The sequence below is a fragment of the Hyperoodon ampullatus genome (genome assembly GCF_949752795.1).
Source record: "Hyperoodon ampullatus genome assembly, chromosome: 1".
Classification (NCBI taxonomy): Eukaryota; Metazoa; Chordata; class Mammalia; order Artiodactyla; family Ziphiidae; genus Hyperoodon; species Hyperoodon ampullatus.
Window position 1 is genome coordinate 50,527,213 of NC_136914.1, and position 27,950 is coordinate 50,555,162.

At 38.1% G+C, this 27,950-nt stretch overlaps 1 protein-coding gene across 1 annotated transcript in view; it reads right to left on the reverse strand.

Annotated features, from left to right (window-relative positions):
- Positions 1-27,950, reverse strand: part of MTHFD2L (methylenetetrahydrofolate dehydrogenase (NADP+ dependent) 2 like) — a gene marked incomplete at both ends in the record, with an annotated part of 135,973 nt that overhangs the window by 12,023 nt on the left and 96,000 nt on the right. The window contains one exon of the mRNA XM_079706122.1: positions 14,030-14,155. Within this exon, the coding sequence (XP_079562248.1) occupies positions 14,030-14,155 (126 nt within the window). The remainder of the gene's footprint in view (positions 1-14,029; positions 14,156-27,950) is intronic.

The window sequence follows — 27,950 nt, forward strand, 5'->3', positions numbered from 1 at the left end:
AACTACCTCTTAATACTTTCACCCATTACCACCCTAGGCCACACCCCATCTTGGATAATTTCTTATCTGGATAATTACAATGGGCTCTTAACAGGCACCCAATTTACATCCTCACCTCTCTAAGGTCTATTTGCCATTCAGAAAGCCAGGGTTATCCTGGTAAAATGCAAAAATACCATGTCTTTGGCCCGAATCCTCCAATGGCTTTCCATTGCACTTAGAGTAAAATTCAAATTCCTTTCCATGGTCTGTAAGGCCGGTCATGATGTCGCACCCCTACTGCTACCTCGTTGAGTTTACATCCGAGCATTCTTCCCCCTATTTATTCTGTCCCAGTTACAGTGGCCTTCTTCAGCTTATCAAAACCAGCAGCCACACTGCACCTCAGAGTTTTTACATGTGCTGTTCCATGTGTCTGGACTGTTCCTCCCCCATATATCCACATGGCTTTCTCCCTCACTTTGTTCAGGTCAGCAGTTAGCTTTCTCTGACCACCCTTTCTAAACAACCTCACTCCATAAATCTATAGCCCCCCTTTTCTTGTTTTATTTTTGTAACATTAAATACTGCCTAATATAGTATATGTATATATTTGTTTATTATCTGTCTTCTCCAACCAGAAGGTAAGCTACTTTTGGGGAAGGACTTGGCCTATTTCTGTCACTGTTGCGTCCCAAGTGCCTATGACAATGCCTGACACGTAGCATCTCCCACCCCCTCCTGCATCCCATCCCACAGTTCCTCTCTGGCCTCCAGGAATTCCTGAGAGGACCCTGAGCAGCCCCTCCTCTTCCCACTGTCCTCCTCAGCATTTTTTAGAAAGGGTTATTGTGAGGGGCCAGAGAACCCCTAGGCCTCTACTGTGCAGGGAATTGTGGGCCAGAGAGAAATCACTGCAAGGGGTGGGCTCAGCTGTTGTCTCCCCTTCAAGGCTGGACGTGTCTCGTTCCTGGGGCAGTTTAAGAAACGAGTGGGTTATAGGCCTGGAGTGGATGGACAGACCAGCTCAAGGTTTGGCCTTCTCTTTCTTCTTACTTTCCCAGGGTTGCTGGGCTAGATGCCCCCTTTTCCCTCCCTCTCTAGGACCAACCACTCCTCATCCACAAATCCCTCCCTGAGTTCAAGCACAGACTCCATCATGAAAACTGTTTTCCTTGGTAGCTTAGTGAGCTGGTGCTGGTCCTGCCTCCCTGTGAAGCTAACCCAGCCGCAGGAGGGCACTTGGCCCCACTGCCTTCCCAGACTGTCCACAGGAGGGTGCCCAGCAGGGTAGCACACAGGGCCCCAAAGGAGGATCTGAAGGGCGAGCAGGGCACTGAGGAGCAGAAGCCCAGGTATGAGAGTCCCTGTCCCCATCCCTGCCTGCACTGTGTCTCAGGCCGAACCTAAGATCCTGCATGCCATGTTCTTTTTAAAAAAAAAATGTATTGAGATATAATTGACATTGTGTAAGTTTACTGTGTACAAACCTGTTAATTTGATACATTTATATATTGCAATATGATTACCACTGTTAGTTAACACCTTTATCATGTCACAGAATTATAATTTCTTTTTTGTGGTGAGAACAACTGGTCTTTTAGCAAGTTTGAAGTTTATAATATAGTATGGTTGACTATATCATTATGCTGTGCATTAGATCTTCAGAACTTATTTATCTTCTAGTTGCAAGTTTGTATCCTTTAACATCTCCCCAATTCTCCCACCCAGCCCCTAGTAACCACCATCCAACTCTGTTTCTATGAGTTCAGCTTTTTTAGATTCCACATATAAGTGAGAGCATAGAGTATTTTTCTTTCTCTGTCTGGCTTATCTCACTAGCATAATGCCTTCAAGATCTATCCATGTTGTTGCAAATGGCAGGATTTCCTTCTTTCTCATGGTTATATAATATTCCATTGTGTATATATCACATCTTCTTTATCCATTCATCTATTAAGGGACAGAGGTTATTTCCATATCTTTTGTGAATAAAACCGCAATAAACATGACATATCTTTTTGATATCCTATTTTCATTTCCTTTGGATATATACCAGAAGTGGGATTGCTCATAAAATCAACATACAGAAATCAGTTATGTTTCTATACAACAATGAAATATCTTAAAATGAAATAATGAAACTATCTTGCTCACAATAGCTTCATAAAACAATAAAATACTTAGGAATAAACTTAACCAAGGAAATGAAAGATCTGTACAATGAAAACTGCAAGACTTTGAGGAAAGAAATTGAAGAAGACACAAATAAACAGAAAGATGTTCCATGTTCATGGATTGGAGGAATTAATATTTTTTAAATGTTCATACTACCCAAAGACATTTATATATTTGGTTCAATCTCTACCAAAATTTCAATGGCATTTTTCACAGAAATAGAAAAAAAAATCCTAAAATATGTATGAAAACACAGAAGACCCTGAATAGCTAAAGCAGTGCTGAGAACAAAGATGGGGGCATCACACTCCCTGACTTCACACTATATTACAAAGCTACAGTAATGAAAGCAGTACCATGCCAGCATAAAAATAGACACACAGATCAATGGAAGAGAATTGAGAACTCGGAAATAAACCCCACATACAGGGTCAATTAATATTTGACAAGGGAGACAAGAATACTCAATGGGAAAAGGATAGTCTCTTCAACAAACAATGCTAGGAAAACGGATAACCACATGAAGAAAAATGAATTGGGGCCCTTTCTCACAGCACTCACAAAAATTAACTTGAAATGGATTAAAGTCTATTTAAGACCTGATACCATAAAACTCCCAGAAGAAAACATAGGGAAGAAGCTCCTTAACATTGGTCTTAGCAAGAATTTTTTGGATATGACACCAAAGCACAAGCAACAAAAGTAAAAATCAACAAGTGGGACAACATTAAACTAAAAACCTCTAGTACAGAAAAAGTAACAACAAAATGAAAAGGCAACTTACAGAATAGGAGAAAATATTTTCAAACCACATATTGGATATGGGATTAATAACCAAAATATATAAAGAACTCATACAACTCAGTAGCAAAAAAACCCCCAAACAACCCAATTAAAACAATGGGCCAAGGAACTGAATGGATATTTTCCCAAAGAAAACATACAAGTGGCCAATGGTACATGAAACATTGCTGAACATCACTAATCATCAGTGAAATGCAAATTAAAACCATAGTGAGATACCACCTCACACTTGTTAGAATGGCTACTATCAAAAAAAAAAAAAGAAGTAAGTTTTAGCAAAGATCTGGAGAAAAGGGAACATGTGCACTGTTAGTGAGAATGTAAATTGGTACAACCACTGTTGAAAACAGGATGGATTTCCTCAAAAAATTAAAAATAGATCCAGCAGTCCCACTTCTGGGTATATGTGCACAGGCTGTGTTCTAACAGCAGGTATCTCACCTTGCCTGGCTGGGCATATGCAAAAAATCTTAACACTTGAACCAGGAGAAACAAGGGTCTTTGGGACCCTGTGCAGCCCTGGGCCCCAGGAACAGTAGCCAAGAGCTTTCTCATAGGCTTTTCCCCAGGTCCTACAAGTATGACCCAGGCCTTCTTGACTCAGGCTGCCTTAAAGTACCATTGTCCCCATGACTGGGGTCTCTGTAGGCTGTGCCCAGGCCTGGCCCTTGGTCTTCAGAAGAGCCTCATGGCAATGGCAATAGCTCCATCTCCCGAGGCCGGGGGCCCTGAGTCTCAGTCACACCCCTACACTGTGGCCCCCTGCCCACCTCCTGGCTGACATGGCCCAATTCAGCCTTGGCTAACCTACTCTCTGTTGCTATCCCAATTTATCTGGTGTCCCAGCTTTACCCTTAACCTGGCCTGGGACACTCTGGGAGCCCTTTCTCAGTTTTGTGCCACTGTGAGACCAGCAGGGGCAGAGGGAAGCTTGTGGACCTGAGCCAGCTGGCTTTCCTCCCAGCATACCACCCTGAAGGCCTCCTGCTCTCCTGCCACATCTCACTGTGTAGGTTTCTCTTTCTTACCAGTCAAAATAAGTAGTAAGTCATGGGCCTTTCCTTCTCAGGACATGTTGCAGATGGTCCCTGGGCCAAGGAGTGTCTCCTGACCTGCTCCCTTTGTTATTTTTCTACTTCTGGACATACTGCATGACATACACTTCAATAAAAGGTATAGCCTAGTGAATTAGAAGGGCTACTGAAAACATCAGTAATAATCAAGAGCCTGAAAGTAAGGTCAGTAAAGGTGGAGTTACAAAAAATGGAAGCCCCAAAAGGTCTTGATACAATTTTTGACATTGCATGAAGTAGTCAAAAAGTGTGTAGTCTCTGCCAATGATTGAATAATAAAAATGAGTGTAGTTAGAACCAGATAGTTTGATGAGGCTATACTGACTATGCAAATTCTATTGCAAATCTACATATCCTTTACCTACAGAGAGATCAGAGTTAATCCTGTAAAAACTGAGTCAAGACATAACTTCGCTGACACTAGGCATCCACTAACCCCCTAGGGAAAAACAAAGCAGCTCATGCTTTGAAACTGACTAAAAAGTAAGCAGACACTGATGAGATTGTCCTTGAGGTTTTCATAACAGAATGAATTTAGGATAGACTGAATGGTATATGGATGCTGGATGAAGAGATCTTTTTTTTCCCAAGTAAGAGATTGGTCTTCAAGTTCTTATATACAGAATGGATTGTTATTCACCCAATATGGTGCCCATCTAGAGACTATAAATTCCACATCTTTTTTACTCCCACATAGGAGCAGCCATGTGACTATGTTTAGGTCAATAGGATGCTAGCAGAAATGATTCGTGCACCTTCCAGTTCAATTTTCTCAAAAGTGAAGTCACTTGCCTTCGTCTCTCTTTCACCTCCATGGAAGGAACCATGGATGAGGAGGCAATTCAATTGTGTGGATAACAATGCTCAAGTGGAATAGTGTTACAGGCTGAATGGTGTCCCCCCAAAATTCATATGTTGAAGTCAACCTCAGTACCTCAGAATGTCACTGTATTTGGAGAGAGGGTCTTTCAAGAGGTAATTAAGTTAAACAAGGCCATTGGTGTAGGCCTTCATCCAATATGACTGGTGTCCTTAGAAGAAAGGAAATTTGGACATAGGCAGGTACAGAAGGAAGATGATGTGAAGATACAGGGAGAAGATGACCACCTATAAGCCAAGGAGAGGGGCATTAGAAGAAATAACCCTGGCCACACCTTGATTTCTGACTTCTAGCCTCCAGAATTATGTGAAATAAATTTCTGTTGTTTAAGCCACGCAGTCTGTGGTACTTACTTACGGCAGTTCTGTCAAACTAATATAAAAAGTAAGATGGATGAAACCAGTATCCCTGAATGAAGCAGAGCTGATTGTCTGCCTAACTCTGGACTTTTATGAGAGTGAACTAAACTATTCTGTTGAGTTCATGTATTTTGGTGTCCCTTTGCTATAGCAGCTTAAGCTATACTCTAGTATAATACTTAGAGGGGGAAAAAAGGGAAACAAGCATTTAACAAGAGAGAAGGAGCAAGGCAAACCATCATATATTCACTGGACATAACCAGGAACTAGGACCTCAGCATGGAAAATGACTGATAAAAATTTAAGTGCATAAGTCATATTCCTCAAAGTATGTAAAATATGCATACACAAAATGTCTAGAAGCAACTGTAGTTATAAAAAAAACAACTATTGGTTGTGTTAGAGGATTAGACACATAAAACGTGGCTTCTTTATTCTGATACTTTAAATCAGTTCCATTAACAATATATGTACGTTTAGACTTACCTCTATAATTTCTATTTACTATCCTATAAGTTTGAGTCAGCAAAGAGAATCACGCTTAGACATTAACCCCGCCTATTCTGATTCTGAGAAAAGTGCTACACACTGTTCCTCCTTCCCATCTCTTTGCTTTCTTCTCACCAGTTCTTCCCAGCATTGTCTTACTCCCTGCTTTCTTACAGACCAGTAAGTGGAGCAGAGTGGTCAGGGATGGAAGAATTGAAGACAAGGAGGAGAGATGGGCAGAAATACAGAGCAGACATTTCACTTCCTTTCATTCCACCTCAATCCCTGCAGAATTCATCACAAAACTGAAGCAAAGCTATTGGAGCTTCCAAAAATTATAGACATATCTGTGTGTTATCTACAAGGTGTAAATGAGGCATATGAATGTTCACCAGTGTGAACAAGCTTAGCTGAAGTAACAGCATAGGAAGTAATTAATTAGATTGTTCAGCTGACCAAATCCATTCAGTGAATGGCTGTTATAAAAGCATCGTAATTATGTGCTTCTGAGTCCTGGCCCATAGACTGTTTTCCAGCTCATTATTCAGAAGAAGCAGTTTACACCTCATACCACATCATCTCTTATTTCTGTTTCATGAGAATACAGCCTTCTTTGTTAGGAATGTATGAATTTCCTTTCAAAGCTACCAATAGAAAATGATTAAAAGAAATTCCAAGTGAAAGTGGGTATGCCACATTGTTTTGTTTTGTTTTAAATCTATATTAGCAAATGTAAGGTTTTCAGAAGATTATTTATTTTATGATTGCTTGTAATGAAAAACAATTTTTCGACATGCACAGTAATTTTATCACTGATGTTTTAAAATACCGTTTCTTCTTGTAATGCCTTAAATTGAAGGGGGGAGGCATGTTCAAGTAATTGAAAGGTAGCAGTAAGCACCTGTCAGATGCTGGAGGCAATGATGAGCTATCTTGAGTTCTATAACTGAGGATCAATACAAAACAAAATAGCACTTTAGTAATAACTTTAAGGCTTTATTAATTCCTCAAAGCACCCAGAGAGGAATGATGTTGCACAGAGGCCTAACTTGGATCTATTTTGAGAAAAAGCACTAGTGTGGATTTCCTAGAAAAGGTGCTAAGCAAACAATGCCTCCAACACTGCATAACCTCCATGGGTAGTAATACTGAGAAACTGTAATCAAACACAACTGAATAATCGTGTAGTAGAGGTGATTATGACAGTGGATATGAATTTGAACTATATGACCACTAATTTCATGAATTTTATTGAACATAGAGATAAATGCAGGGAGGGCTCACTTTTTACAGTAATGTAAGAGCATAAAAATGACTGTGCAAGCTGAAACAGTGCAAAGTAATCTTAATAATCAATGGGAGGATATTACATTTGCTCAACGACCTTTAAAATTTTTTTGTCAAAACACTAAAAACTCTTTTACTGTGGTTTACAAATGTGTAGAGAATTGAAAATAATAGTAAAACTAGTATTTATTATACCATAATTTAAACATTAGAAACATTGAGAATCAAAGTGTTTTCTTTATTTGTAAAAATCTTATGAAGAGTAGTTTGAATACTGCTTTTCTTCCCCTGGTCGTATACCTTATAACACAGAGGTAGTATCTCTTTTTTTTTTTTTTTTTTTTTTTTGCGGTACGCGGGTCTCTCACTTTTGTGGCCTCTCCCGTTGCAGAGCACAGGCTCCGGACGCGCAGGCCCCGCGGCCATGGCTCACGGGGCCAGCCGCTCTGCGGCATGTGGGATCCTCCCGGACCGGGGCACGAACCCGTGTCCCCTGCATCGGCAGGCGGACTCTCAACCACTGCGCCACCAGGGAAGCCCCGGTAGTATCTCTTTTATGACTTGATGAATTGTCAGATTCCTTTCTAAGTTTGGATCCACTTCCAACATTTTGTCTTTGCCCTTTCTTATGTCATGAAATATCTCTGAGAGTTCCTTTAATGTAGAGTTTTATGCCAGTGTCACTTCCTCTGGGACACTGTCATCCTTTCAGTAACAACCACTTTCCTCATTTATGTCGATAAGTTCGTCTGGCTGTATATCTAGAGTCTCAAATGGCAAACAGTGGCACTGTCAACATCCCATGGTCAGCTATTTCAAATTTCACTTTCAGAATTATCACTTTTCATTTCTTTGCTGGCAATTCTCTCTTTGCATGATCTATTTTTGCAAAATGTTATGTGGTTTATCAATGAGAAACAAAGAGTCAACAGAACTACACACTTTGCTGTCTGAACTGAATAACAGATGTGCCATGACCAATCGCCCACAGACTTTGAAAGAATTGGTATGATTGGTCACAGATCATGATGCACATTTGTTACTGACATAATGATTTGTGCCCCGAAGAGCTAGCAGAGAAGTTTGCACTTGATGCAATTACTAACTAAAATTCAAATCCGTCTATTGGGGGACTGGTGTTATTTAGCTAATCCGTGGTAATTGAAATTTGTGTATATCAGAACCATGCAAAGTGAGGACTGTTGTACACCAATACTGTTGTTTAGGCACTTTAAAACCTGCTATTATACATAAGGTGGGTGGGGGATAAAAGAAATAATTCAACGTCCTGAAAGGAAAGTATTAACCAAGTGAAGTATAGGACAGTCGAAATAATAGAGGGTAAAAATGATGAGTGCCTACAAACCCACGGTGCCCCCCGTACTATGTCCTCTCAGGCAAGATGCCCAGGCTTTGTGTGCCTCTGCAAAATGCAGCATAATAACTGTCAACTGAAAAATAAATAAATAACGTGAGAGTTGCGAGTTAAGTTTTATTTGGGGCAAAATGAGGACTATAGCCCAGGAGACAGAATTTTGGAAAGTTCTGAGAAACTGATCTAAAGAGGTAGGGGGCGAAGGTCCGTGATTCTGGTGAAGGGGGAGTACATGCAATCAAGTACATATTTTTTGCAGAAGGTTGCTGCTAGTCTCGTGAAGGTTACTGCTAGTCACGAGCAGGCATCACCATGAAGGATTTTAGTGCTTCTCTAGATACGAGGAGATGCAAGAATTGGGCTCATAAAATCTCCTGCAAATCTCTATCTGAAGACCTGTTCTGCCAGTTTTTCCCAGAGTACAGAGGGCCTCATTCCTGATCTCCACCCTGAACTCCTCTCAGGGGGTGTTCAAGGTCAGCAACTGCAGCAGCTCTTGATTTAATCCTTGTAGAGGCAGATGGCAAGTGCCAATTTGTAGTTGGCATAACAATACCTATCTTATAGGGTTATCATAATAACTGAATTAAAATTAAACAATTATAGGGTTATCATATGTAAAATGATAGGGTTATCATAGGGTTATAGGGTTACCATATGTAAAAGCCTGAGAACAATACCTAGCACACTGTAAGCACTACACAAACACTAGCTATGAGAGCAGGAAATAAGAGCCAGGAAACCCTAGCAGATGAAGGAAGATGTGGTCTAGAGGAAATTATATCTAAACCAAAACAAAAAACCTGTCCTTAAAGTCAAAAGGAAATATTTAGGGTGTTTTTTTTATTTCCGTTTTTCAAGAACTATAGTAAGGGTGATGCAATCTTCATGTTGTATTTGATATAAAATATCACTCTTCTTAGAAGACTGATTTAAAATTGAAGCTAAAATATCTAATAATGAAGAAGAATACAAATAGGCATTTATATTTTCTTAGAAATAAAATAGATTAAATGACTCCTGGTTTTATTAATCATTGAATTTGTAAAATAATGTGCAGTTATTTACATATTTCCAACAGTGTCCAAATGAGGTCATGGATGAAATTTTTCTTTAAAAATCATTCCCATCAAAGTAATCTACTTGAAATAGGCCATGTTGTTTCCTTTATTAGTGAGCTAAAGATTTCTGCAAGGACAATTTACTTCAGCACTAGATTTTACCTGTATCTGTTTTATCTATCTTGGCTATGGTTATAGTGAAACTTTCACTGATACTCACAAAGCAGCTACACTCCCTGTGGCAATTTACAGCCAAACACTACCTGTAAGTTTTGCATCAGAACCCACGTGAAAGCTCCTCCCTCTCAGCTGCAGGATCATCCCACACCTCAAGTTAAGTCCTGATCAACAACCTGAAGAGCAGCATGTCAAAACCTATCACTTGCGTGCTCCTCTGGGTGGCTGAGTCATGGCCTCACCGACAAGGCTTTCTTTACCAAGTCCAGGTCTTCCTTAGGGCTCTGGTTCCATAAACCAGCAGGGCAACAAGAGTAATATTATCAGTCACATGGGCGTAATTTATGATAGGGTCAGAAAAACCTGACTTTCCAAAAGTTTCTGTGTTTTTACACAATCATGTGGTAGCACTCAGCTGAATGTCCAAGATGCACCAAGTGTTAGAGCTGGAAGGAGCCGTTGCCAACATTGTTATCATTTAACTGATAACAACACTGATGGCCAGAAAGGTTGCAAAGTTATCAGGTTGCCATACTAGGTCTAAGAGCATCTCTTCAGTCTCCCAGCCCAATGCTCTTTCCTGCTCATCTTATATCTTTGTCTCTCATGATCATTTTCTTTTTTGTTTCATTATATACTTAGATACACATAACTGCAATTTAATTGAAGAGATACTATCAAGAGATTGCATATCCATGTGTGACTTAGCATGTGCACCCACCCCAAAATGCTCATTTTTTAATGTTTTCATAATACCCTTACAAGCAAAAAAAAATTCTTAGCTAAACATAAGAATGCATGGAAATGATCTGTATGCAGAAAATTATAAGACACTGATGAAAGAAATTAAAGATGATACAAATAGATGGAGAGATGTACCATGTTCTTGGATTGGAAGAATCAACATTGTGAAAAAGACTCTACTACCCAAAGCAATCTACAGATTCAATGCAATCCCTATCAAACTACCACTGGCATTTTTCACAGAACTAGAGCAAAAAATTTCACAATTTGTATGGAAACACAAAAGACCCCGAATAGCCAAAGCAATCTTGAGAAAGAAAAATGGAGCTGGAGGAATCAGGCTCCCTGACTTCAGACTATACTACAAAGCTACAGTAATCAAGACAGTATGGTACTGGCACAAAAACAGAAAGATAGATCAATGGAACAGGATAGAAACCCCAGAGATAAACCCACGGACATATGGTCACCTTATCTTTGATAAAGGAGGCAGGAATGTACAGTGGAGAAAGGACAGTCTCTTCAATAAGTGGTGCTGGGAAAACTGGATAGGGACATGTAAAAGTATGAGGTTAGATCACTCCCTAACACCATACACAAAAATAAGCTCAAAATGGATTAAAGACCTAAATGTAAGGCCAGACACTATCAAACTCTTAGAGGAAAACATAGGCAGAACACTCTCTGACATAAATCACAGCAAGATCCTTTTTGACCCACCTCCTAGAGAAATGGAAATAAAGACAAAAATAAACACATGGGACCTAATGAAACTTAAAAGCTTTTGCACAGCAAAGGAAACCATAAACAAGACCAAAAGACAACCCTCAGAATGGGAGAAAATATTTGCAAATGAAGCAACTGACAAAGGATTAATCTCCAAAATTTATAAGAAGCTCATGCAGCTCAATAACAAAAAAACAAACAGCCCAATCCAAAAATGGGCAGAAGACCTAAATAGACATTTCTCCACAGAAGATATACAGACTGCCAACAAACACATGAAAGGATGCTCAACATCTTTACTCATTAGAGAAATGCAAATCAAAACTACAATGAGATATCATCTCACACCAGTCAGAATTGCCATCATCAAAAAATCTACAAACAATAAATGCTGGAGAGGTTGTGGAAAAAAGGGAACACTCTTGCACTGCTGGTGGGAATGTGAATTGGTACAGCCACTATGGAGAACGGTATGGAGGTTCCTTAAAAAACTAAAAATAGAACTACCATATGACCCAGCAATCCCACTACTGGGCATATACCCTGAGAAAACCATAATTCAAAAAGAGACATGTACCAAAATGTTCATAGCAGCCCTATTTACAATAGCCCAGAGATGGAAACAACCTAAGTGTCCATCATCAGATGAATGGGTAAAGAAGATGTGGCACATATATACAATGGAATATTACTCAGCCATAAAAAGAAATGAAATTGAGCTATTTGTAATGAGGTGGATGGACCTAGAGTCTGTCATACAGAGTGAAGTAAGTCAGAAAGAGAAAGACAAATACTGTATGCTGACACATATATATGGAATTTAAGAAAAAAAATGTCATGAAGAACATAGGGGTAAGACAGGAATAAAGACACAGACCTACTAGAGAATGGACTTGAGGATATGGGGAGGGGGAAGGGTAAGCTGTGACAAAGTGAAAGAGCGGCATGGACATATATACACTACCAAACGTAAGGTAGATAGCTAGTGGGAAGCAGCCGCATAGCACAGTTAGATCAGCTCGGTGCTTTGTGACCGCCTGGAGGGGTGGGATAGGGAGGGTGGGAGGGAGACGCAAAATGGAGGGGATATGGGAACATATGTATATGTATAACTGATTAAGTTTGTTATAAAGCAAAAAAAAAAAAAAAAGAATGCATGGAAATGATCTGAGACCAATGAAACATCATATAAGAGAAGGGTCTTATAAAACATTGCCAACTGCTGAGTGAGCGTGCCCCACAAGCACAGTCAAGGTTGTGAGCTGTTAACATCCCTGCTTTTCTTGCCTCGAGCTGGTTATTATGTGCTGTCTGTGCCATCTGGGTGCATCATAAGTGTGTGGCGATTTTGCAATAAACCTGGTAACTAAAATGTAATCATGAAGCAGAATGACAGTGTAAGAAATAAGGTCAGAAATAAAATACATTTTAAAATGAAATGTACCCTTACTCTTTCAAGTTGAGAAATTCAAATATATTATTGATATCTGACATTAGTGATTGAACATGAAAAATGAAATAAAGAAAAAAGGTCATTTCATGAAGAGGTCAACATGTACACATAACATACACACATACATACAGACACACATGTTCACTTGGAGAGCCACCCTGCTAGGCTGGCAGGGCCCTGTGAATGACAGCCTATGAGGGCAGTAGATGATAAGGTCCATCTGTACTTTGCTCTCTTCACCATTCTGTCCCCAGAGTATTTTGTTCTCAGGTTTTCTTTTTTTTTTTTCTTTTCTTTTTAGCACCAAGCTCACCTTGCCTACCTGGACCTGGTCCCTAATGCACCTGGAATCTCACATACATGGGGCCAAAACCTTACTCAGAAGGACACTTCTGAGTCCCTGCATATTCATTTGTATTCCACACCATGCTAGGACTCGGGCAAACCATCAGCTGATGACTAGATTCCAAGAGAAAATGTAAAATTTGAATTATTTTAGAAAGAGCACCATTTTTTCCTTTCAATTTGTCTATAAAGACACACTTATAACTTAAGGAAGTTCTCGCATGGCCCTAAATTTTTTGGCCAGAATGATCAATCGAATATATAAAATATTTCTAATGTGAAAATATCTCCACTTTATTATATGCCTGTAGTATTAGACATCTAAGATTCCTAGACTATACTGAAAACCTGAATGCAGGTAAGTATCTAACAAAGATATTGGAAGTAAAATTGGATTGGGGGGTGAGGCATCTAAAAATATATCTATATTGCGATTGGTTTCCTCATCTGTAGAGATACAGTATTGGGCTGGAAATTTTTTTATTACTACACAATGGGTGCTTTATCTCCTTCATTGGCCATGGAAATGTTAGCCTAACTCCTTTTTCTCATCCTCTTTAAAACACAAGTGAAGAATATTGACTTGAATTATCCAGGTAACTGTCTAGATCTGAAATATAGAGTTAGCAAACACACCCTAAGATGTCTTCTTGCTCCGAGAGTGAATGGCTGAGTATAGAGCATGGATGATGAAGTACAGAGACACACTCCCAAAAGTCAAAATAATGCTCCCTATAAAAGGCCGGCTGAATTCTTTCATTAAAAAAATGCACTATAAGAAATTTCATCTTAAAACTAAATAATAATGGTACAATTATATTTTTCTCCCAAGGAGGGAAAGAAGGAGGTAAGGAAGGATAGAAGGAAGGGCTGAAAGAAAGGGGGAAGGAAGATAGGAAGAAAGGAGTGAAGGAAGTCAGGCAGAAGGAAGGAAGGAAATATGTAATTGTCATTAAACTCTTTTCCCTCAGAGGAAAGATTAATGTAATGGTTGATAATAATGCCCCAATCGAATGGAAAGTTTCTCTTTCTACTATCAAAACATGCAACATAGAATCTTTGTTTTTCGTCACTTATCAAAAGAGATATAGTTTACTACCTTCAAAGTCCACGTCTCCAACTAATTTTGTCTTTCCTGTCATTGGGTCATGGACATAGTTGATACCCACATCAATTACAGCAGCACCTTCTTTAACCATATCAGATGTAATCAACTTTGGAATACCTGAAAGCAAAACAGAGTTGTAAAACACTGGAAAATACTTAAGCTTTGTCCTGGAGTATAACAAAGTTTATACATTAGTTTATACATCTAATGTTTTTATTGTCATGGAAAGGTAGCACATGGGGGCATCTCTGGGTGAAATCCTGCCAGGATTTACCCTTTCACCTTAGAGACTGCTTACCAAAGCAATTTCTTACCAAAGCATTTCTCCAAATGGACACCCACTTGAGCAGCATCCTTTTGTATTTCATGTACTATAAATAGCATGGGAAGATTATGGAGATAAAACAGGCTCCTGCTGAGGGTGAGTGGAGTGAAAACAACTTGGAAGATGGAGGTGGAGAGAAGGAAGAGAGGGAGGGAAGAAGGATAAAAAGAAAAAAAGTGAAAATGGTAATATTCATATTCCTCAGGGTTGTGGTAAACTGTAAAGTGCTGAATACAAAGTATTATCTCATCCACTCCAAACATGAAAGGCTATCTTGAGCTTTGTATTTATTTTTTTCTTGGTTTCTTTGATTCATTATGTCTGTATATGACTTGGAATGGTGTAAGAAACAGTTAGTTCTACTCACTATTTCTCCATTCAAGTTTGAAAGATAGCTCTACAGAGATGTTATGTCACTATCTATATTTTATAACTCTTTTCAAATTTTATTTCAGGCACAACAGTACCAGCTAACAATTTTTTTGTTATAAATTAACAAACCATTCCCAAACTTAGTGTCTTAAAACAACAACTAATTATTATGTTCCACAGTTGTGTGAGTTGACTGAGCTCAGCTGGATGGATCTTCTTGGGGATCTTTCATATAAATGGAGTCAGATAGTGGCTGCGGCTGAAGTCATCTAAAGCTGTGATGCAGCTGGTTGTCCGAGGTGGTGCACTCACAGGGCTACAGCTGATGCTCATGGTGGCTGAGCTCAGCTGGGGCTTTCAAATGGAGCACATGGGTGTGGCCTCTCCATGCAGCTTGGGCTTCTCACAACCTGGCAGCTGGCTTCCAAGAGTAAGTGTTCCAAATGATAGGAAATAGAAGTCACTTAAGACTGGAACCTGGAAACTGGCACAATGTCACTTCTGTCATATTCTATTGGGCAGGCAGTGACAGAATCCACTTAGATTTAAAAGGAGGGATGGAGTTGCCATTTCTCAGTGGGAGGAGAATCAAAGAATTTGAGTGTCCATCTTTACTCCACCAGAATGCCTCTGGTGGACATTGTGTCTGGTGGGTGATTTACTCACTTTCACTTGCTACATCCCTTGCTGGAAAAGGGTTACCTGTTGTTGTGTTGGCAGACGCTTTCTTCTAGCATCTGAATATTCATTTAAGTATTCCAGATGGTTTAAATGTCACCTTGTGGCATATGATTTTTACTGCTAGTAAGAATTGAAAGGCTATAAGGAAACAGTGCCAGAATAGATGTAGCTAACTGATAGGTTCCTCAGCCACATAATGATACAACCAAGAAGGCATCAATGTTTGAGATATATATTTTCTCTTGCTTTCCTATCCTATCCCATAGAACTTCTTCCTTTTTACCAGTTCTAGCATTGATATTGAGTATTGCTCTAAAGATAGTCATAAAATCCTGTTTCTTCTTGGCATTCAATAGAAAAAGAAACCATAATTGATTATGACTGCAGGAAATATTTTTAAGATCAAAATGTTGATGAAATAGTTATTAAAATCCAGCTACTATGCTTTTGAGAAAGATCCAAATCTCCCTCCTAATTAGAATTGTTCAATACAATATCTCAGAAAATATCAACTGGGAATGGTCAAATGCACAATTTTCAGAAAAGAGGGAAATGTGGGCTTGATTTTAATTCCCAGGAAAATTACAAAATGGAAAAAAACTTGAATGAATTTTTTTCTGATGATGATGTTACATATGTCCATTGCAGAAAATCTGAAAAATATTTAAAAGTTTAAGAGTAAAACAAAAATCACTATAATCTTGCCATCCAAAGATAAGAAGTATATTTTTATTGTATTTCTTTCTAGGATTTCAAAATATTTCTACATTACATATAAAAGCCTGTAATTTTGTTTGCACCATGCTTCATTGTATATCTTACCACTTTGCATTAAAATTAAATTGTGAGCTTTCTCCTATTTTATCAATTATTTGAAATTTAAAAACTACATGAAATAATTTATTATATGGATTACCATAAGTCATTCATTACTGCACTCTTTCCAATATTTTGCTGTTATAAATAATGCAGTGATGATCATTTATGTTCAGAAAACTATGATGATTTCTGAATTGCAGCATCACATTTGACAGAATTTTTCACTGAACCCTTATTAACATGAGGGAAAAATGTGGGCTGTATAAAAGCTCTCATTGGTACAGTCATGACAGTTTAAATAACATATTCTGAAATGGTTTATCAATGCATCTGTTAAAAAGGTCTATTGAGGTCTTCCATGAAAACTATTTTTCAGTGCCATTTTCAAATTTTGTATGAAGAACTTCGAAGAATGCACTGGCATTATAATGTTTGCTTTATCTTTGTCTTCCTCCAGGTCAATTTTCCACCTTTCCCTGCTCTACTTTATGGCAGAGATGGGACTGATCCTTACAGAGGTCTTGTGTGCTTCCTGTCTTATTTGGAACCCTGTCACAGCCTTGAGAACAAGTACAAGCTAGCCAACTGGCAGATTCAAATCCTGTGAAGAGAGCTGAGTTGTTTCAGTGGAGGCCATTTTTGACCAGTCAACTAGCCAACCACCAGCTGAAGCAGATGCTTGAACAAGCCAAGTCAAGGTCAGAAGAAATGAGCCAAGGTCACCATAATTGACCAGCTGAACCAGACTCATGAGAAATTTTTTTTAAAAGGTAGTCGCTTTTTAAAAAGGTGACTGAGTTTGTTTTTTTGTTGTTGTTTTTTGTTTTTGTTTTTTACACAGCTAAAGCTGCATAGCCCATATTAGCAAATGACACAAAATTGGATAGAATAGCTAGTAGGTAGCCACTTTGGAATAATGGATGATAAACAGCAATAAGAATTAGAAAGGGGTTACATGTATAATTCTGATCAGTTGCTTTACTTGATTAAAAACTCATTAAAAACTATTAGGCTATGCTAAGACAAATAGTGTCCAGATACAGAGATATAATGTTTTCCACAATATTTTCAGCAGATTCTCTCTGGAAATGTTGGTTGTATTCTAGAGGCTGATCTAGAGAACGATTAGAATGGATCTAGAAATCATGTCATATGGAGCCAGTGCTATCAAATTAACTGGTTCAACTGTTTACTGTCAGTCTTTGATAAGATGAAAAAGCTTGTGCCACAATGTAAAGCAATTGTATCACTAAACAAGCTGTTGAATTCAGCTAGCTTTATTTTTTCATAGCAAGACTTTTTCAATGAAGAAAGCAGTATGTTGACTTATATTCTTCCACAGCTCCTTATCTTGTTGTGGACCTATAATTATAGTTCCCAGAGGGTAAGAAACAGCCATGGGTCAGTACTGGTCCACACGCCAAATATCTCTGAAATAGAGGAATGGTTGAATAAACTCAGGCTGCCTATCTCAGGGGAAAAAACCCAAAGAAACTAAAAACAATCAAAACCCAATAATTGCGGCAGCGTCTGCAATATGTTAAACTGAATAGGGAGTAGATTTACTTTATATATTTTCAGAAGGAAGAATGAAGGGACAAAGGAAGGGAATAGATTTTAGCTCAATATAGAGAATTTTAAGAGTAATAAAATAAGCCACAAAGAGAAATACTGTCCTTATTCCTCATTAGAAATATTCACAATAGGGTAAGGAAGAGATTGAATTGGTAAGGTTAATGAGGCTTTCCAGTTCTATGATTTAAACATTCTCTTTTGTCTAGAAAAATTAAAAAAATTTTTTTTCTTTCTTCTTTAACATTCATTTCTGAACCCTTGTAGACTTCTGACCTTTTATTCTACTAAAGAAAAGAAAGAAATAATGCAAATTGTACTTAGTTGAAATGATAACAAATAGGCATGTATGATGTCTACTTCAGATATGTTAAATACTCTAAGTTGTCCACTTATATTGTTGTCTTCTAGAGACAAATGCTTGGATGAGTAAAGTTGCTCATTAATTGTGTCTTTAAGGACACTGAAAAGAAATTTCTTAGACATGCTGTATTTATTTCCCTCAATATACAAATGCAACATATTTAAATTATCATTTGATAAAAGTGAAATATCATTAAAAACTATTTATATATTTGAAAAAGAAAAGACATTAGATACCAGTAGAATGTGAAGTCAGAAAAAAAAATTTTTGCTTTTTGTTAAAGCTGAAAATGAATAGTACCTTCAAGTGAACATTTCCTATGAGCTTTTTTTTTTTGATGTGATAATTCCATAGAAACCTATCCTTAATTCTTATATAATTTGAAGGCTCAAGCATTATATGTGAGAACTGAAACCATCCACACCCACATAGCTTACTGTATACATTAATATGATTTTACTATTTCACTGTCTTCATCAACATGACTTTATTATTCCAGGAAACTCTTGCTCAGAAAGATAAAAGTTTCAAGTAATATTATTGTCTCAAGAACATATTGAAAGACTCATTTTAATTAACATCAAACTGTTTGACTTTTCAATAGATAGTATCAAAATTTTCAAGACTCTTGGAAATCCTTGCTTTAATTAAATTCTCTCCTTGTTGTATCTGCCAATCCTAAACTTTTATATTATGATCCTTACCTAATCCTAATCAAACTTTCACATTAAGAGACTTGCCTTAAAACAAACTTCAACATCTCTTAAATATCCCAACTTTGCTTCCACACCCCGAGATGTTACTAAGGTAAAGTGGCTCCCTGGGCGGGGGGTGGGGGGGGAATCCCTGATTTGTGGAATTTGATGATTTCTGTGGTATACATACTCCTACCATGGCTGACTTCAAGCTGCCGAGGTGACATCACTGAACATGGAATTGGGAAGAGATGTTCAGGATCCTTCACAGGCTGATAGAAGCTAGCTCCAGCACACCACTGCTCCTATGCGACTGTCAAGACAGTGTTCTCCCATGCTTCTGTAACCTAAACTCAGATTTGTCTTATCAATGGATTGTTTGGGTGATATTTGGGAGAAGTCAGTATTCAACAATACTGGGGACCTGTGAAAATCTAGTCAAGAACTTCTCTTGGCCATGGTCCAGGACCTCCACTTGGAAACCATGGTTGCCGCTGTGGCCCCTTGAGCCTCTTGCTGGTAAAGGGAGCTGCTGGCCTCTGTGACTGGGATAATGAGGTAAGTTTTGCATTGAGTCCAAACTTTGATTTCTTTTCATTAAAGCTCCTCAAATGCTGAGTTTATTTTGTCTTCTTTAAATAAGAAATTAATTTTAGGAATCCTTTGATTATCTGTTCAGTTAAATAACTTTTGTCCTTGGTGGAAATCAGTGTTATTACTTACAGCACAATTTGTCTCTGTTGCTGTCATCTTTTTCTGTAAGGGAAGAGTTCACAGGGAGGGGATGGGGGTAAGCTGGATAAATCCATTGCTCAAAATGACCCTGAGGACTGAAAAATTCAGAGTGTCTTGAATTTTGGAAAATCTTTGCCTCAGGTCACTTAGCAACATTTTATGAGAACTTGTCTCAGTCTTGTCTTGTTGTGTTGGTGAAATCTCTCCAAATCTTTCCATCTGCAGGGAACTGTAAATTAGTCAAGTTTGAAGCTGGAAACTGGCCAGCCACTAGGCCAAGGTGGGGGCAGGGTGCTGAGGGACCAGGGAAACAAGCAGCACTTTCAACTGAAGAGTCCTAGACTTTCCTAGATCTGCCTCAGTCTAAAACTAAGAGCATTCCACCTCTGATGTAGACTCCTGCATCTTACATGTATTTGCACAATATCCCAAATTCTTATACTTACCTTTGTAAATGGCATCATTTAACCAAGGATAATTTAGAATTATAATAGACATTTTGAGGAACTTCTGATGTGAGCAAGTGTTCTTTTGAGAGGTACCATAGAACATAATGGAATATTATTCCAAACATCTAATGGTCTGCATTTTTTATAATTTTGAGGAAGTATCCAAAGACGTTTAGATTCCAAAATTGCTTCCTTAAAAGATGTCTTGGCCAAGGCAAGCAAAAGGTGAAAAACTAAAAATAGTCTCTCTTTTAGATTCCTCCAAATCCCAGTACAAATCTAATAGCTTTTATCCTATTATTTCTCTTCCCCCAGCCTATGTTTCTCCATTTCCTCTGACTTGTTCCTTTTACCTCCTGGCTGGCCAGAAAAATCCCCAAAGTGCAATTACTTCATAAAATTAACGACGCCCCCCCCACCAGAAACATGGAAAGTTGAATTGGTTTTAAGATCTAGTCTCATACTGAGCCGAAAGCTGTTAGATTTTTTTCAAAGCCTAGAAAGATAAAATTTGCAGAGGAATTAGGAAATTTCTAGCTTACAAATAAAATTATATACTAAAGCCCAAGGCAGGTTTATGGAGGTAGCTTGTGGTTTTTTTCCCCAAGCCAATTAATCCATCTATGAAGTTATTTCTAGCAGAAGTAAAAGGTCTTTATTAATGCAGATTTTCAAAAATAATTGGGATAACTATTTTAGAGTGAAATATTCTCATCAGAAAATTTAGTAAGAAGATTTATGATTCATCTAAGATTTCTCTGTTGTGTGTGAAATCTCTTTGACTGATTAGTAAACTAACCAATGGATGATCTACACAGAATCAATCACATTACTTCAAAGGTTATGACTTTCTTATTAAGTGGATGCAAATCTGTTATTTTGTGATTACTTATATGACAAATATGAAATAAATCACCAATGTTGTCTTAGCTAAATATACTGAATAAACATAATATTTAAAAAACAATATCAATACTTAAAGTACAAACAGGACATTGTTCTAGACCTTAGGAGCTAAGTTTACTTTTATATGAAGGTATAAGCAATACCCCTTGAGCACATAGAGGCTATATCCTTATTCTTATCAATTAGAACACCAACTAGGTATTTTCATATGCTTCTTTGACAATCTCAGAACTCAGTTCACATGAATTTTTTTTTAAGTAATCCTTTCCCTATGAATCCTCCTATCATAGTCATCTTTCTTTATGAAATGGCTCAGTCAAGGCATCCTGATAAAAGGAAGCACCATATTTACACAGCAATTTAGTAGAGTTCAAAGGGCTGTGCAAACATCTAATTAAACTTCACAACAATTCAGTGAAGCAAGAGAAGGTTTACCCATTATCCTCATTCACAGAAGGGAGATTCTGAGGTGCTGAGAGGCTAAATGATTTCTTGGTTTCACAATGATGAGTCAGAGGTAAGGCTGGGAACAAAACCAGAACTCCTGCTCAGATATAAAAGTAACACCATGGAAATGCTTTTTCAGGTGGATCACTCCTTCAGCTGGAAGTTGTCCTACTACATAAATAACAAGAGTAATTGCAATGGAATTTGTATGAATGTATATGTTTCTGACTAGATTAGAAAAACTTTCTTCAACAGTATTTAATTTGGAGACAGTCATATGATGGCTAAATGCATCCTAGCTAAATAGAACCAACATTAGTAGTAAGAGTACTTCAGTGTCTTCCCCAAAGTGTCCTCCTGTTACTTCTAGGAATCCTGAAGAAATGTTTATAAACCAGTGAGTCAGTGGCAATGACCACAGAACATACCCTCTTTTTTCTCTTTTTCTCTGGATTCCTTGATTCCTATCTGATACGTGTTTGACTATGATGCCTGTCATGAGAGTAATGTCTATACGTAGGACAATCTCTAGCTGCTCCCAAAGCTTGTAATCCTTGGGGTGCCAGACCAGTACTAAGTTCCTTACAGAGCTGAGGGCCAGCAGGGCCCTGCTCTGTGCCCTACTTGATCATTTAGGGGTATGGAATCCTTTGTTTTCAAAAATTCATAGGATCACTCTTGAGTAGTTCTTTCAGCTTCTGCCTTGAACATTTTCTCCGCCAAGTCCAGTGGACCTTTGGGGCAAGATGCATGTTTCTCTTTTCTTCCTCCCATTAACAAAACTATGTTCCCTTCAAATAGACACTGGTGTATTGGGGGCATTGGTGGAGGTTGGAGGCCAGTGGGGGCAATAGGTAAGGGTCTACATTATCAATCACCATGTTATATACAGAGCATATATATACAGCATACAAATGGAATGGGATTCAAACATTTTTTCACCCTTTCTTTAAAGGAAAAACGTTTGCCAACTCAGTATGTAAAATGCTCAAAGCAAGGACAGATGTACTAGTTGAAAAGAGAAGGTAGGGTTGGGGGAGCTCTGCAGGCAGTCAACAGCTCCTTAGGTTCCCAAGAGTCCAGTTTGAAAACCAGTGAGTCTAATTCCTTTTGCTTAAAAATGTAGCTCCTGAAGGCCAGAGAGTCTAAATAATGTATGCAAATAAGGCCGATATTTAGGAAATACAAACTATTTTTTCATAATTCTCTTATTTCCTTTGTACTTATTCTTAGACCTTCTCTTCTTCCACCTTGTTGCCAGCTGGTCTCAGCCTATTAATAACCAGTGTTGTGGCTGGACCTGCCCTGGTGGTTCTTATTATGATTGCAAGATGCTCTCAGCTATAACCGTCAAGAAACTTAAAAAAAAAATCCTTATTGATTACAGGACCTGGAAATTACATGGCACACCTGGGGCCACAGAGCAAGGTCACAGGTAGAGAGAGAGTGAGAGAGCATGGGACTGGGGTTCTGCTTTTTATTGGGGTTGAGAGGTGTCTAGGGTTTCAAAGGCTCACTCCTTACTGGTGAATTTAAAACATAAGAATGGGAATTAACAGCACAGGAAGAGAGAAAACAAGCAGCCCAAATCATCAGTTATCAAAATCAACCAAGATCTCTAAAACAGAGAAGTCTGTTTAGACTTCTCTAAAGTCTAAAGAGGGGATGGGTAGCTGGGGTCTTTATCTACTGGCTGACAATGTGTTTATTCAAGATAGCCATCTTTGAAGTGGATGCCTCTTTGAAGTGGATGGTTCCACAGTTTAGGCACTTGCATTATAAAAAGAAAAGCCAACTGTCAGGGCTTGCACTACGCACTTCCTTTAAGTATTCAAGCATCAGCTAAGACAACCTGTGTTGATTGACTCAGAGAAGTGACACAGACAAGAAAGAGAAGCTGAGAAGAAAGAATTTGCTCCCTGGGTCCTGGATTTCAAAAGACTAGCACTTTAGAAGTGGTGGGGAGGAAGAAATTTTCCTTTACCCTTCTAAGTTCATCTGGCTGGTCTAAGAATTAAATTTACATGAGACAGATTAGCAGAAGTAAATCACACAAAAGTTTAATAACTTGTATACATGGGAGAGACCCAGGAAAACTGAGTAACTCACCAAAATGGCAAAACCCCTCACTTAAATACCATCTTCAGCTAAAGACAAAAGTGGATGCTGGGAGTTTGGGACTTCAAAGAAAAGAAAGGCAATTCACATGGAGATGGAAAAACAAATGTTTGGTAAACAAATGTTTGCTGGGCCATGCACAGATGACGGGACAGAGTGGACTCTGCTCTCTAGGCCCTCCCAAGTTTCCCCCATCACACCTAGCCCATTATTTTTTGCTGATGATAGCTCTATTCTGGGAACAGTCCCTTCAACTAAATTCTTTTAGGCAGTTAAATAGGAGGTAACAAGAAAAACTTCTTGAATCTTCTGTTTCTTAAAAATAATCAACCTAAATTAATCCTCATGCCAAAGAAACACATTTTGGGGTGGCAAATTTTGCTCCCCTGCAGAAGAGTAGAGAGACTCAAACTAGAAAGTGGGAGTGCTAAATATGAAGAGTCAGGAAATTTGGAAGAAGTGATGAGAGCTTAGACTTAAGAGGTTCCCAGGGACAGGTTGCTAGTCAAATTGCCTAGAGCTGTGTCTTGGAGAACTGGCAAAAAGTCCAGCATTGGTTTGGGATATCCAAAAACAAAGGGACATTTTCCTCATAGCCTGTGTAGAAGCTGAGGAGGTGTCATGGCCCCAAATAATTAAATGGATGCAAGGAGGGCCTAGGAAGATGCTTTAGACACTTTTTTAGAGTTTCTTGTAGCAGAGTGATAAAGCCACTAGAGAGAAATTGACCAGTGTCTGTGCAGATAGTTGGCAAAGACCAAATAAGGTGAAGGACATCTTATTGGATACCAATTTAGAAACATAATAGTGAGAACTAAATACCCCCACCATGCCTTGGTACTTACATGGCAACCTCAGGAAAGAGGGAAGTGTTTAATAGATGCTTATGTATACAGTGGTTTGGATAACTGGCCACCAAATAACAGAAATGTTTTTAGAATTAAATCAGATCTACAAATACCAGAATCTCAAGCATAAATAACTGACTTTAATCTAACATGTTTAAGTACTTTGGAAGGACAATTTAACAGTGCTTTGCTTGCTAAAAGAAAAACAAATAATGAAGGCTCCATATGTGCAAATTAGGCAAACTGTATTTCTTCATCTACCACACAACGTATTGCTCTAGAAATCTTGCTGTACAAATCTGGATATACAGAACATTAAACTTAGCAGATTGTATGATACACCAAATTACTATTTTACTAACATATATTTAGAATTATCCATAACAAAAATACTAGCTAGCCATGGCAAATTTTAAGTGCTTGTCTAGTGTCCTCTGTTCCCTGGCCAATATCTAAGACTCGGATCCAGACTCAGGCTTTATAGTTTAGTGCCTGGGTTACCTTGAAGAATTACCTGCCTAAGCCTTAGCTTTCTTACCTATATATTTAGAATAATTATAATAGTTACTTCATAAGAATGGCTATAGAGGTGAACGAAATAATGTATATAAAGTGCTTAGCACATTGCCTGCTGCATAGAAAATATGCAGTACGTATTGTACTGAGGACATACCAGTTATTCATATATTATCCTGGACAAAACATTTGGAAAAAGAGAAAGTTACTGTACATGCATATATTATGTTATAATCTACTGTTTTTCAAACTGTGTGGGTTTGAAACAATGCAGTGGCAATCACCATTTTTTTCAAAGGAATAGCACAGCATAACATCCATGGCATAAATCAAAGAGCAAGACATGTGGTAAAGGTAAGTATTCTTCTGTAAAAATTTGTCCTAATTAAACTCAAAAGCTTTTGCACAGCAAAGGAAACCATAAACAAAATGAAAAGATGGAGTTCCCTGGTGGTCTACTGGTTAGGATTCAGCGCTTCCACTGCTGTGGCCTGCGTTCAATCCCTGGTTGGAGAACTGAGATCCCACAAGCTATATGGCATGGTCAAAATGAAAAACAAACAAACAAACTAAACTAAAAGACAACCCACAGAATGGGAGAAAATATTTGCAAATGATGCAACTGACAAGGGACTAATCTCCAAAGTTTACAAACAGCTCATGCAGCTTAATATCAAAAAAACAAACAACCCAATCAAAAAATGGGCAGAAGACCTAAACAGACATTTCTCCAAAGAAGACATAGAGGTGGCCAAGAGCCAAACATGAAAAGATGCTCAACAGCGCTAATTATTAGAGAAATGCAAATCAAACCTACAGTGAGGTATTTCCTCACACCAGTCAGAATGGCCATAATCAGAAAGTCTACAAAAAATAAATGCTGGAGAGGGTGTGGAGAAAAGGGAACCCTCCTACTGTGTTGGTGGGAATATAAATTGTTACAGCCACTATGGAGATTCCTTAAAAAACTAAAAATAGAGCTATTATATGATCTAGCAATCCCACTCCTGGGCATATATCTGGAGAAAAACATGGTTCAAAAGGATACATGCACCCCAATGTTCACTGCAGTGCTGTTTACAATAGCCAAGACATGGAAGCAATCTAAATGTCTATAGACAGATGAATGGATAAAGAAAATGTGGTACATCTATACAATGGAATATTACTCAGCCATTAAAAAGAATGAAATAATTCCATTTGCAGCAACATGGATGGACCTGGAGATTATCATACTAAGTGAAGTAAGTCTGACAGAGAAAGACAAATATTGTATGATATCCTCATATGTGGAATCTAAAATAAATTATAAAATGAACTTATTTACAAAACAGAAACAGACTCACAGACTTAGAAAACAAACTTATGGTTACCAAAGAGGAAAGGTGGGGGGAAGGAATAAATTGGGAGTTTGGTATTGACATATACACTGCTATATTTAAAATAGATAACTAACAGGGACCTACTGTATAGCACAGGGAACTCTGCTCAATATTCTGTAATAACCTACATGGGAAAAGAACTTGAGGAAGAATAGATATAAGTATATGAATAACTGAATCACTTTGCAGTACAACTGAAACTAACACAATACTGTAAGTCGACTATAGACCAATATAAAATAATTTTTTAAAATTTTGTCTTATTTTATGAACATATATATAAGTATATATAGCATTATGAAATATGTTATATAATGCATTAAAGGCTAATTTTTATCCCCATTCCCCTATATTCAAACTCCTTACCATGTGACTATAAAAAATTAATAAACAGAAACATTAAATAAATAGAGTCAGGAGACTAGAAAGGGGAGTTCCCATGCCCTATGCTGATAGCAGAGCCCAACAGGAAGAAGAAAGACCTCCTCTTCTTTCCTGGCAAGAGCTCAGCCAATAAGAGACTGTCACAACTCAGTCAATATAAAGCCATGGATGCTTTGTTTACTACAGTCTTCCCAACTTCCTTTTCCCCTCTATAAAAGAGTTCTCCTCTCTTTTTTTTGCTGGGAATTTGCACATGGCTCACCATGGTTGCAGACCCTGAATTGCAATTCTTTGCTGACCTGGAATAAATACATTTTTGCTGGAGAAATAACTGTCAGTCTATTTGTTTTAGGTCAACATGACCTTGTAGTTCCTTAACTTAAGAGGTGGAGTCTTTTTTCCAGTGCTTTGAATCTGAGCCTGGCCACGGAAATCAATCTAACCAATAGAATAGGGCAAAAATGACAGAGTGTGGGCTCCCCTGGTGGCGCAGTGGTTGAGAGACCGCCTGCCGATGCAGGGGACACGGGTTCTTGCCCCGGTCTGGGAAGATCCCACATGCCGAGGAGCAGCTGGGCCCGTGAGCCATGGCCACTGAGCCTGCGCGTCTGGAGCCTGTGCTCCGCAACGGGAGAGGCCACAGCAGTGAGAGGCCCGCGTACCACAAAAAAAAAAAAAAAAAAAAAAAAAAAAGACAGTGCCAGAAAAATAGAATAGTTGTTTTCTATGTTTCATCCTTAAAGGGAATAATTCTAGTATTTAAAAATTGATTATATATTTTTTATTTATTTTCAATTGATAACTTTCATTAGATTAAGAAAATTTCCTTTATTCCTAGCTTTTAAGATTATTCCTGATTTTTTAGAAATTTGTTTCTTTGTTGTTGTTTTATTAAATCATGAATAGGTGTTGACTACTATAAATTGCTTTCTCTGCATCCATTGAGGTTATAAGAGTAATAGTTATACAGTTTTAAAATTTTGAATTCTTGTCTTCTTTTAATACTGTTGTTTTTAATTTACTAATATTCAGAAATAAGACTAGGCTGAAGGCTTTTTATTCCCGTCACCCTTTGTCCTGTTGTGATATCATTATCATAATCTTATAAATTAAATTGGGTAATGTTTCTTCTCCCTTTCCGTCACCCTTCCCCTACCTATCCCCCTCCTTGCCATCCCATAACTAAGTTTGTATAAAGCATAATTATTTATTTTTTAAAGAATTAATAGAAATTATCTCCAAATCATCTATTACTTATGTTCTTTAATATGAAGAACTCCATTTACCATTTCAAATTAT